Source organism: Pleuronectes platessa, chromosome 9, assembly GCF_947347685.1.
Source record: "Pleuronectes platessa chromosome 9, fPlePla1.1, whole genome shotgun sequence".
Classification (NCBI taxonomy): domain Eukaryota; kingdom Metazoa; phylum Chordata; class Actinopteri; order Pleuronectiformes; family Pleuronectidae; genus Pleuronectes; species Pleuronectes platessa.
Window position 1 is genome coordinate 20,140,729 of NC_070634.1, and position 12,385 is coordinate 20,153,113.

At 42.3% G+C, this 12,385-nt stretch overlaps 1 protein-coding gene across 1 annotated transcript; it reads left to right on the top strand.

The window, feature by feature from the left end:
- Positions 1 to 3,006: 3,006 nt before the first annotated feature.
- Positions 3,007 to 11,644, top strand: comp (cartilage oligomeric matrix protein). Its single transcript, XM_053430770.1, has 19 exons — positions 3,007 to 3,147; positions 5,460 to 5,533; positions 5,783 to 5,834; positions 6,034 to 6,182; positions 6,460 to 6,597; positions 6,903 to 6,980; positions 7,284 to 7,436; positions 7,706 to 7,810; positions 8,132 to 8,239; positions 8,344 to 8,503; positions 8,694 to 8,812; positions 9,024 to 9,076; positions 9,168 to 9,361; positions 9,439 to 9,617; positions 9,712 to 9,760; positions 9,908 to 10,104; positions 10,350 to 10,522; positions 11,052 to 11,191; positions 11,586 to 11,644. Exons 1-19 carry the CDS (start codon positions 3,063 to 3,065, stop codon positions 11,642 to 11,644), a joined length of 2,265 nt encoding a protein of 754 aa, XP_053286745.1. The 5' UTR covers positions 3,007 to 3,062.
- Positions 11,645 to 12,385: the final 741 nt, after the last annotated feature.

The following is a 12,385-nucleotide window of genomic DNA, read 5'->3' on the forward strand; positions in this document are numbered from 1 at the left end:
TCCCTTAAAAAGTTGAAACCCATGATGAAAGACATTTTCAGGCTTTAAAAAAATATAGAAAGTGTAAAAATGTAATGTTTAAAAAAAGATTATAAAATAAAAGACAATTAACCTATTTTTTTACAACAACAGCAACTTGGAACAGTAAAGAATAAGACTGTGTTATGAAAAAGTTGAAATATCGCATTAAATAATAACAAAGATCATAATCCATCCATTAATATGGGCGAGGTTGGATTTATAACCACCAGGTCGTGATAGAGATGCTTTGGCTTCACTCTGTGGGGGTTGTCAAGTCGTCCCTATGGTTTATATGTGTTTTCATATAAGTGGATTCTTCTGGTTCTATCAGGTTATTGTGATGACCTTGTATCTTTTGATTAACTAGTTAGTCTAAGGAACACTAATTAATTACACTTTCGATGTAACTGTAAAAATAAGACCTGTTTTACTACTCACATCCTTTCCCTGAGCTGCTTCACACTGACACACACACACACACACACACACACACACACACACACACACACACACACACACACACCCACACACACACACACAAACACACACACACACTGGTGCAGGAGTCAGCAGTAACAGTCCTCATAAAGTCTGTAAGGTAACTGTGAGGCTGTTTAAGGGTGAGAGGTGAGGTCTGAGGTCAGTGGCAGGTCGCGACCTGAGAAACTCTGAAGTCTCCGGCTGAGTTCACAAACACAGGCAGTAAAACACTGCTGATGAACTTTGCAGGAGGTCGCTACACTCGACCTTTGACCTTAACATTCCTCACAGCAGCACAGAAGACCAGGGAAGTAAAAGATCCGTTTTTTAAACCTTCAATACATCATCAAAACAGAAAAAAAATCTAGATTTATGCACAATAAAAACACAAGAAGACAATTGAAGATATTAAAAGTGTGGAATAAAAGTCAAAACATAAAAGCAAGAAAACCAGCAACACAAGGAACGAATGAGGAATAATTAAATAATAAATAAATATTGTTAGAAGGAACCCGGACAACGTTTAAACAGAAATGAGAGCTCCTACTACATATAAATAAAAACAATACAACCTGTTGTATCTAAAAATGTATTATAAAAAATATCCCAAATTGTCAAATATACAGTCAGTGAAAAAGCTGCAAATCATCAAATGTCATACGATGGAATCAAAAATGTATTTTTAATTGAAAAACACCAAATTGATATCACTTATCAAAACTCTATTAATTTATTAATTTATCTGATAATTAAATGTCCAAATCAATTGGTTAAGTGACAAACAATCCAAAGCAAAGTATTAGTAAATATCGATTGTAAAGTAAATAGTCAAACGTAAAAAGACCAATATTTCTTAAAGTAAAGTGTAAATTTCAAAGTATGTTGGTAAATGTACTAAGTTAAATTTGAACATTGCAGAAAAGCTGCTTAAAGGACAGAAGAGGCCTCAACCTTAAATTCTGGGATTGTAAATGATCAGTTGATCACTGAACAAACGGGAATTGAATTAAATAATATTCATTCTGTGTCTAAGGATCCAGTTTTCCTACACGATGACAGTAATGAGGTGTCGTGTTAGTTTTTCCACAGAGTGAGAATGTCCCTGCTCCTTTGGGCAAGGCAGCCAGCAGGCGAGGACGGAGTGAGAGTGGAGGTGGTGAAAGTTGCAAAGCCTCAACAACCTTCACTGTGAGGAATGTAACCAACATCTGCTGCTCCCATTACTTACAAATACAAACACACACACACACACACACGCACGTATACATACTCTCTTTACCAACTGTGGACAATTGGACAATATGACAACGAAAAATTAAATGAAATAAAACGTTCACTTTCTTTTTTGGAAAAATATCTACATGATGAGAGTCGACTTCTTCACTAACAGTATTCAGGGGTTGAAATCTAAAACCTCAAACCTTCAAACTGTCCTCACAGACAGCGACGAGACATCCACCTTTTCAATGTCTCTGGATTTTTACTTTGGATGTTGGACATAAAATACTCAGAACCTCATAAATATTGAACCCACATCCTCAGAACTTCCAAGAACTCCCATGACATCACTTTATTTATTCACCCTGAGAAAACTGAGCTCCACTTTTTAAACTCCTTTAAAGCTTCACGTGGGTGTTGCTGGTAAGTTCATGGAGGATTGAACCCACGAAGTCATAACGTTAAATTCACTGAGCCGCATGAAAACCAAACTGTCTTTAATAGGACGAGGTATTCAGCAGAAGGACAGGTCGTCTATTTGTCTTGTCTAATGGCAAATGTCTAATATCAAAGTCTGCACTGTGTAAAAGGTGAAAATGTTAAACAAAGTGAAAAAAACCTGGATCCACCCCTTTGTTCAAATCTGTCCCAAAATTTTACGAGATCTTTTTGGCTCATTTCACATCCGTCGGCCGAGTTTCAAGAAAATCGATTTTTGCGCAATCGTGCTAACAGACAAACAAATAGTTCAAGTGTCTCTGTTAGAACATCTCTGGAAGTTAAAGGACCTCATGCAGGTTTGAAGACGTCGGTTTGAACTTCAGTGGATTTTGTCGTCCGGCACCCGTAGGAAACATTCAAGGGCTCTCAAGGAAATTTGTTTGACAAAACACTTATCAATGTTATTTGGAAACACTGAGGTTGATCCTTCTGAGTCTCAGTGACGCCCAAAACTCAAAGTGACAATTGAAAAGAAGGGGACTGCATCAGGATCTGGTTCAGGGTCTGCTTCAGGGTCTGGATCAGGGTCTGGCTCAGGGTCTGGTTCAGGGTCTGGTCAGAAAACCCACCGACCAGAGACCGGTGCCTCTATAATGTGTGATGGAACATGTTGTGAGCGTGTTGTGCAATTCAATCCCTGTCCTTGTTTTCCTGGACTTCTCTGCTAAGTGATTTGCAGGACATAGGGTTGGGGATGTGAGTCAGGGAGTAAGGGGGGGGGGATTCGGGGCAGAGGTATAAAACCCAAGCAGGGGACAAAGGACGAAAACTATGCTGGGACCAGGTTTGAACGAGGAGCACTGACACTGAGCTCGAGGACGGAGCGAGAGGGAGACGTGAAGATGACCAGAGGTAAAACCATCCTGTGGCTCCTGGTCCTGACCTGTGTGCTCTCCATGGGAGGACACGTCACAGAGGGACAGAGAGGTGAGACACAAAACACTGTTCTACCTCTTATACTTGTTTTAGTTGGTCAGGACCTGTGCTGTCCCCATTTCACTAAATAGCAAAAAAACATTTATAAGACAGATGATGATGTGACAGATCACAAAAGCACATCATCAATATAGAATCTCATCTGAAAAGCTAAAACACAAACATTTCGCTTGAGAACATTCAAATTGAAACTGATTGATCCAACTTGAAAGCTGCCGAACATGAGGACTGAAAACGTCCTTTATACTAATCAGAATTAATCTGCTTTATCTGTTTGCAAAACAACGTCAGCTTATTCTTATTTTCTTTATTTTTAATCGTACCTCATCACGTATTTGACTTCTACTCGATCGCCGTGTGAAGGATCCCACCAGCCTCTCTATTAGCAGAGTGATTTATCTGCAGTGCTGAGGAATTCATTCAGTAAACAGAGTTGCTGCTAATGAGAAGAACACATTTCCTGAGCTTCACGCTCAGCAGCTCTCGACCCTCGTCCGGCTCCTCAGGGGGAAGGGGCAGCGTCTGAAGTGAGTGAAGGAGGGATGTCGGGGTCTTTGGGTCAAATTAGAACAAGCAGCGCGATCAGACGTCTCTTCAACACTGGTTCCCACCTTGATTTTTGTAGATTTGTGAATCTGAGAAATTGTAAAACAGGTTTAATCAATGTTTTAATAATGATGTCTCAAATGATAATGTGGTGACAGAGAATTATCCCCTGAACTGGTTCATAAAGTTTTGGTGCTCAGCAGCAAACAGAAGACGGGTGAAGATTTAACAGGAGATAGATCAAAAACAAGAGGAGGAATCTTGTGACCAGAAACAAAACTCTGCACTGTCACTGTTGGATTGAATTTCAGATTTAGCTTATTGCACATAAGCAAATCACAAGACAACCGGGTGTTATGATTCAAATTCGCTAGAAATGATTTCCTTTTTCTTTTTAAATTCAATTCATTTTTATTTGTGTAGCGCCGAATCCTAACAGGCATTATTTCAGGGCAATTTACATATTCAGGTCGAGACCCTAAAAATAACAGAAACCAAACAGTTCCCACAATAAGCAGCACTTTGGTGACTGTGGAGAGAAAGAACTCATTACCAGAGCAGATTTAGCTGGGAACAGAGGTTATTGTAGGACAGCTGAGATGCTTGAAACTTGATATTCTTCATGGAAAATCCAGATCATGGGGAGAGGTGGGACTCTTAGTGCGTTATTCGTAGAAACACGACGATGCCCACGGATTGTAGTTCCTGTAAGGACGCAGCCTGATATCATTCTGTGTCTGGAAAATCTATCAAATCATCCTTGACTCCAGTGGATGTGTGGGCTGTGGATACGCATGAGGTCTGTGGTGACTCAGGAATGTCAGGTATTGGAGTTTGGTCTCAGACAGGCAGTGGATCCTCTTGTTGAGGAGGACGTGTGTTGGACACTTGGCCGTAAGAGGACGTTCAGCCTCCTCCACCTTGAAAAGCTCTTTGGTTTCTTCAGTTGTAGGTTTAGGATCTTCATCCTGCGGAATGATGACATGTTGTCCAATAGGATTTGATGCAATTTGAACGCACACACTTTCCCTGACATACCTTCACATACCTCTTGATGTAGTAACTGGTCACAACTGAGTCACAGCAGAACCACCACCACCACCATGCTGGAGGAGGTTGTGGTTTTGTATCATGAACTGTTCCTGTTTTATTTATCCTCTTTCCATACCTTTATTTTTACAGAGGTATATTTTTGTTTCATCTGTTTCTACATCTCCGCCAGTTTAAAAAACTTGTACTTTTTGTATTTCTAGATTTCCACCTAAATGAAATCAATTGTGGGACACAACATTTTTTGGCATGAGCTCAAATTGAAATAACACGCAGCTGCCATTGGAAACATCGTGGCAACCCATCAAAAGTGGATTTGAAGAGTCTCAATCGCCCCCTGGTGGCTTGTTGCAGTGTGGGTCGTAAATCCTGCCTCCTCCATGTTAACAAATGGGACATGGACCAAACCCAAAATTCAAAGTCATTTTCGGAAGTTCACACCGGTGTGTGATGAAGTGCTCATGATTCTATGAAGTATGGTTTTAATTAGTGATTTGGTGGTGAAACCTTATGATTGACAGCTGAGACTGACTCGCGATTGGTCGAGCCTGTGCATTGACAGGAGGTTGATATGGCTCCATCTCCCGATCGTTTACTCACCCATCCATTTATTTCACCTATATCGCTTATTGGATGGATGGATGTCACATACACTTATTTCTGTACTGATGTCAATCTAACCATGTGTTTCATTTTTTCATATCCAGATGGAGAAATCATCAGTCAGATCAAATTGACGAACATCGCGCTGGCTGAGATTAAAGAGCTTCTGAAACAACAGGTAGACCACCTTCACTCACACAGTCAGCAGCTCCACCCTCTGGATCAGCTGTGATCCGTGCTTCTTAGCTGCAGATACATGTGACACTGATCTAACTGTTTAACACACCTCTGATCATGATCATTAAATAAATCAATAAATCATAAATGTTAAAGAGTATGGAGCAGTGTGTAGGAGAAGACACTGTCAGTGCTCAGTGTGGGTGTATTTACTGTTTGATAATAAGTTATTGATCCTTTGTGTTTTCAGATCAAAGAGATGGTTTTCCTGAAGAACACAGTGATGGAGTGTGAAGCCTGTGGTGAGTTGATCAGTACTTACACACTACTGTTTCCATAAAGTCAATTTAGATAGTTAATGACGTACAACACAAATACATGAATATTATCAGGAGAGAAAACTTTAATACATATCCATGTTAATGGAGGTTAAATATCCTTGCATTGTGTTGAGACAATGCACCAAGACAGAAGATGCTCACCTATGGTCTCTCTCCTCAGGGATGGCTGGAATGCAGCCTCGTCCCTCCTGTGTCCCCAACCCCTGCCACCCGGGGGTGACGTGCATGGAGACGCCTCAGGGTCCAAAGTGTGGACCCTGTCCTGACGGTACGGATGGTAACGGTACCCACTGCTCGGACGTGGACGAGGTACGTCAGAGGAAATATAACTGTATTATATCATATTACAAGTATGATATGATAAGTTACATCACATTTCTACACCTACAATATTCAAGACATATAAAACAATGAGATATAATATGAGTGTTATGATATGAGATGTTCTGAAAGTGCACTTATCGGGTTAGTTAGTTGGATATATTGATAGACAGCCAGACAGATAGATAGATAGATAGATAGATAGATAGTCTTACAACATCCTGAGGTGTGTGTCTGTTTATTATTGTGTCTCTGTTGTGTGTAGTGTACAGTGATGCCGTGTCACATGGGTGTGCGCTGCATCAACACCTCCCCGGGCTTCCGCTGTGGCTCCTGTCCTGCTGGTTACACTGGGCCCCAGGTGCAGGGCGTCGGCTTCGCATACGCCACCGCCAACAAGCAGGTGAGCCACGGTGAACACACACACACACACACACACACACACACACACACACACACACACACACACACACACACACACACACACACACACACACACACACACACACAGTTCATCTTTTTTAAACTGCAAATTCCACTATCACTATTACAACAGAACGAAACATCACCGTAACAAAACAAATTATTTAACACATCACAGCGTTTTTAGTCATTTTATTTATTTCATTAGGTTCTCAGGTTTATGCACAGATGCTAACTGCTAATTTCAGTTGTGTGTGATAATGGCTCTTTCTTCCCTGGTTCAAGGTGTGCAAGGACATCAACGAGTGTGAGGGCCCCAACAATCGAGGCTGTGTGGAAAACTCAGTCTGCATGAACACACCTGTGAGTATAACCACGAGGAATCACTGTCTGTCATGTTTGAGGGGAAACTGCTGCTTATATAAACCTTCAGAGCCCCGACGCCCCATAGCAAGAAGCTCCCGGTTCGAATCCCAGCTTGGCCCAGACCTCTCTTTGTGGAGTTTTCCCGACTTCCTTCCACAGTACAAAGACATGCAGATTGGGATTAGGTTAATTGGACAATCACAGTTCAATCACAAAGCAGAGTCCCATCAGAAAGCAGTTTGTCCTATTGGCTGAAAGGGTTGGAACTTCAATGGACTCAGTACATGTATGTGTCATCAGGGCTCGTTCAGGTGCGGCCCCTGTAAGACGGGCTACATCGGCGATCAGCGACATGGCTGCAGACCTGAGAGAGCCTGTGGGAACGGCCAGCCCAACCCCTGCCACGCCAGCGCCGAGTGCATCGTTCATCGAGAGGGAAAGATCGAGTGTCAGGTGAACAAATTCAACCTTCAGTCATCTTCTCTCAGAGCAAACGTTTTACATTTTCACATTGTCAGGTAGAGTATTAAATGTATAACAGTAGCAGCTGAGCTCATATGAAGCTGAAAACCATTTTTTGAGGCAACTCTTTGAAATATAACTTTCAGCACTCGTGCCAGATCTTGTAAAACCACAGGCCTGTTTGAAGACTTAAGCTCATCTGACGATGGGCCAAAGAAAACAGTCTGCACAGTTCATAAAACCCTTTTCCATCCTCGCAGTGCGGAATTGGATGGGCTGGTAACGGCTACCTCTGTGGCCCTGACATCGACATTGATGGTTTCCCCGATGAGAAACTGGAGTGTCCTGAGAAGAACTGTAACAAGGTAAACCTCCTCTGTGTCCAAGATACAAAAAACAGACTGTGTTAGTCATCTGCAGGGAATAGCATATGCACATGTTGTATGTAGGTACATTGTATGTAAAGGGAACTTTTGTCGACTCTGATAATGATCCTCAAGTAAAGTTTGAATTGTACTAGAAACAACACATATACCAACATGTGAAGCTAAAATGCAAAACTAAGTTTAACATTCAGTTTTAGTGTTAAATGTGCTTTTCTAATCCTTTTTCTCCTGTAATCTACTTTTCTTAACTTCATTGTACCTGATTCTTCTTGAATTAACCGAGAGCAATTTTCTCCACAGGATAATTGTGTCACTGTTCCCAACTCTGGTCAAGAAGACGCAGACAGCGACGGAAGGGGAGACGCCTGCGACGAGGACGCAGATGGAGACGGGATCCTCAACATGCAGGTTCATGAATAAAAGAACGGGATGAAAACGAATCCGGTTTAAAAGAGATGCAAAATGAGAAGGATTCAACCTCACTGGCAGAGACTGAGAGACCTTTGTTGCAGGACAACTGTGTGTTGGTGCCCAACGTGGATCAGAGGAACATCGATGAGGACGACTTCGGCGACGCCTGCGACAACTGCCGTGCCGTGAAGAACAACGACCAAAAGGACACCGATGTGGACAAATTTGGTGACGAGTGTGATGAAGATATTGATGGCGATGGTGAGTGATACATCATATATACATCATGACGTCATTTGAGTCTTTTAGTCATTACTGAAAATCCAGAATTCTGATGTTTGGAATAGGCTTGGTTTCCTTCACTGATATATGTATTAAATACATGTACGTAAAACTACAGGCTGGGCTGGGCTGCACTTTGAATATTCACTAATCACCATTTTACTTTCAGGAATCCTCAATCACCAGGATAACTGCCAACGGGTTCCCAACGCCGACCAGAAAGATCGAGATGGAGACAAAGTGGGAGACGCCTGCGACAGTTGTCCTTATGTTCCCAACCCCGACCAGGTCAGACGTCTCCTGTTTCTGTAAACAAAGCAACAACAAAACACCACAACATGTTATCAGCATGTTGTTTACCCTTAGTTTGCAGGTTTCAAAACCACGTGTCTTTGGACTGTTTGGCTTTCCATTCTTATTCATGCCCTTTTGGTTGCATGTACCTCTCTCATGCTGACAAACTAAACCTAATTCCTGTTTTTTGCATGTTCATCAACAGATGGACGCGGATAACGATTTGATTGGAGACCCCTGCGACACCAACAAGGACAGGTATCGTGTGGGCTAATCAGTCACATCACAGATATTTCTCTAGCTAACGAGGAAACAAAAATGTGATCGAACCAAACTGTCCTCGATCCAGTGACGGGGACGGCCACCAGGACTCTCGGGACAACTGCCCAGCGGTCATCAACAGCTCTCAGCTCGACACGGACAAAGACGGAATGGGAGACGAGTGTGACGACGACGACGACAACGACGGGATCCCCGACCTGCTGCCCCCCGGTCCTGATAACTGCCGCCTGATCCCCAACCCTCTGCAGGAGGACTCCGATGGTGGGTTCCTCTCCTGACACATTGACCGAGAAATTCTAATCCATTCTTAAACTCTGTTATTGCAATCACCTTCCCAGGCAACGGTGTGGGCAACATATGTGAAAGGGATTTCGACAACGACACCATTATCGACACCATCGATGTTTGTCCAGAGAACGCTGAGGTCACCCTCACAGACTTCAGAGAGTACCAGACCGTCGTGTTGGATCCAGAGGGAGACGCACAGATCGACCCCAACTGGGTGGTGCTGAACCAGGTTGATATAGCTGGTTTTTCATTTTCTGTTGTATTTCAAAATATTTCTACATCTGAGTAAATCCCTATTAAACCCATGTTCACTGTTTGTGCAGGGACAAGAGATCGTCCAGACGATGAACAGTGACCCTGGGTTGGCTGTTGGTAAGTGAAGTGTATTGTCTATTTGACAGAATAGATTTTACATTTGGGAAAGTATAAACTGTGAAACAATGTTTTTATGAAGCGTATCGACTCCCCAGTAGTTGTTGGTCCATCAGGATACGTAGTTACACACGTTTCTTCTCCCAGGCTACACTGCTTTCAGCGGTGTGGACTTTGAAGGGACATTTCATGTGAACACGGTCACAGACGACGACTACGCAGGATTTATCTTCGGCTATCAGGACAGCTCCAGTTTCTACGTGGTGATGTGGAAGCAGGTGGAGCAGATCTATTGGCAGGCGAACCCATTCAGGGCTGTGGCAGAACCCGGCATCCAACTGAAGGTGAAACCCTCATCAACTATCTCTTGGGACTGAAATACTTCTCAGAGTCAGATGCTCTACAGTTCATCACATCTTTGTTTGGGTTGTTAGGGTTTCGTATATTAACGTATTGCATGTGTGTTTAAAGTTGACAATAATCCATGTTTCCTAAAGATTTGAACAATTATGATCTGCCCTGATCAAAGAGTCAAGGAATAGCTTCATCCAGAGACTCACACTTTGTCATTTGTGCTTTACAAAAAAAGGCAGTGAAGTCCAACACGGGTCCAGGAGAGAACCTGAGGAACGCCCTGTGGCACACCGGTGACACCAGCGACCAGGTCAAGCTCCTGTGGAAAGATGCTCGTAACGTCGGCTGGAAGGACAAGACCTCGTACCGCTGGTTCCTCCAGCACCGGCCCGCTGACGGCTACATCAGGTACGGACCTTTAGGGAAATGTGCTCGGTCCGTAGACTCTATTCAAGATGGACGACATGATGGCTCCCCCAAAATGAAGCCAAAGCATTTAAATCCCCCCCTGGTGGCTGGTTGATGTGTAGGCAGCTGCCTCCTCCATGTTAACAGTCGGGACATGGTCCAAGCGACACAGAATTGTTCTTTGAGATGGTTTATATCATTTTAGGTAGTTTTAATCACAGCTCGTTTTTCGCTAAGTGTGGCTATCGCTACTACGTAGACTCCTGCTCCAAATGGGCACAAGATGGCAGCATTCATATCTTTCTTCATTTCTGTATAGTTGGAGAAAGTGGCATGTCGACATCGTCAATTTTTATACACAGTCTATGGTTTCGTCCCTCACATGTTTAGCTTAGCTTAGCACCAAGACAAACTGCTAAGTGCTAGCGAAGAGACAAAGAAACAGATATTGTAGCTGTTCCTTGATTTGTCGTGTTTACTGACACAACAACGTAATAAATCCGTGTTCTTCACTGTGTGATGTTTTCAGAGTTCGTTTCTACGAGGGTCCTCAGATGGTGGCAGACACGGGCGTGATCATCGACACCACGATGAGAGGAGGCCGACTCGGGGTCTTCTGTTTCTCACAGGAGAACATCATCTGGGCCAACCTGCGTTATCGCTGCAACGGTGAGTCCAGCGTCAGAGGATCCACTGTGGCCAGAAACTACTACTCTCTTCTTTTAGCCTCTTCTGCTACTTCTCTTTGGTTTTGTACATTTCAAGACAATGATTATAAGTTAAGTACTAAATTTAAGTCGATTTTAACTGAGAAGTAATGTTGATAAGAAGTTTTTTTTCATCTTTAACCTTCAATTGTTACAAATCCAATTGCAAATAGTTTAATATTAACTAAAAGTGTCAAATTATAATTGCACGTTTTACTCGTTTGCCAAATACAAATAAACAATACAGGTGTGAATGCAGCCTTGGATTTTACAGTAATGTTCCAGCTCCATGTTGAGAATACTCCTGTCGGCTGCTCGGACACTAAATGAACCTTCTTGTTGTCATTTTGTCTCAGATACTCTTCCCGAGGACTTTGACACCTACAGAGCTCAGCAGGTCCAGCTGGTGGGCTGAGGAGACCCGGGGACACGACCCGGGAATTCAGGGAACTCTCCACCGCACAACTGAGTCCGAGAAAGAAGACCGAGGAATGAGCGTCAGAGGAACGTGTCTGAAGGGAGATGAAAAGACTCGTGTTGGAGGAGAAGAAACTCTGCGGCTGTAAAAACTCCTCAGAGGGAGCTAGTGATATCAAATTATCGGTTTTCTATAGAAATGTGTTTAAAATAACGTTGCAACTAAATATCATTAACTATATTTTTATAACTGCCATTGTATTCTTCCAAACAAATAAAAGTGGATTTTAGTAAATTATGTGTAGTATCTGAATTTTTACTTCTTGGCAGGATTAAGCAAAAACTACTCTACTGACTTCTATAACATGTTGTGGAGGGGCGGGACATGAATCAAGTCAGAACCCATTAAAAGTTGTAGTGGATTTTTTTTTTTTTGTTTCTTTAACATTGCGAGATGTTTTCAAAATTTTGGTTGACTTTTAACTAGATGAAAATTATTCATGCATTTTGAAAAGAAACAAATCTGGCATGTTTAAAAGACTGATATTTATGTGTGTGTGTGAAATTAGTGAGTTCAAAATTTGGTTTAACTTTTGGTTCCTGGTGAAAGTATGTTCTCCACTGGTGCTAGTGTTGGCAGCACTGGTGATTGTTTATATTCAAATATACTGATATGATTCTCTGATCAATAATCATAGAATATTAGCATTAAAATGAATTGTGAAATAATCAATTTGAG

Bases quoted from the DNA above. Each gene is read 5' to 3' on its own strand.
- comp (XM_053430770.1), top strand. From the start codon at position 3,063: ATGACCAGAGGTAAAACCATCCTGTGGCTCCTGGTCCTGACCTGTGTG. The intron at 7,811-8,131 runs GTAAACCTCCTC...TTTTCTCCACAG, and splicing joins CTGAGAAGAACTGTAACAAG to GATAATTGTGTCACTGTTCC. The intron at 9,362-9,438 runs GTGGGTTCCTCT...TCACCTTCCCAG, and splicing joins TCTGCAGGAGGACTCCGATG to GCAACGGTGTGGGCAACATA.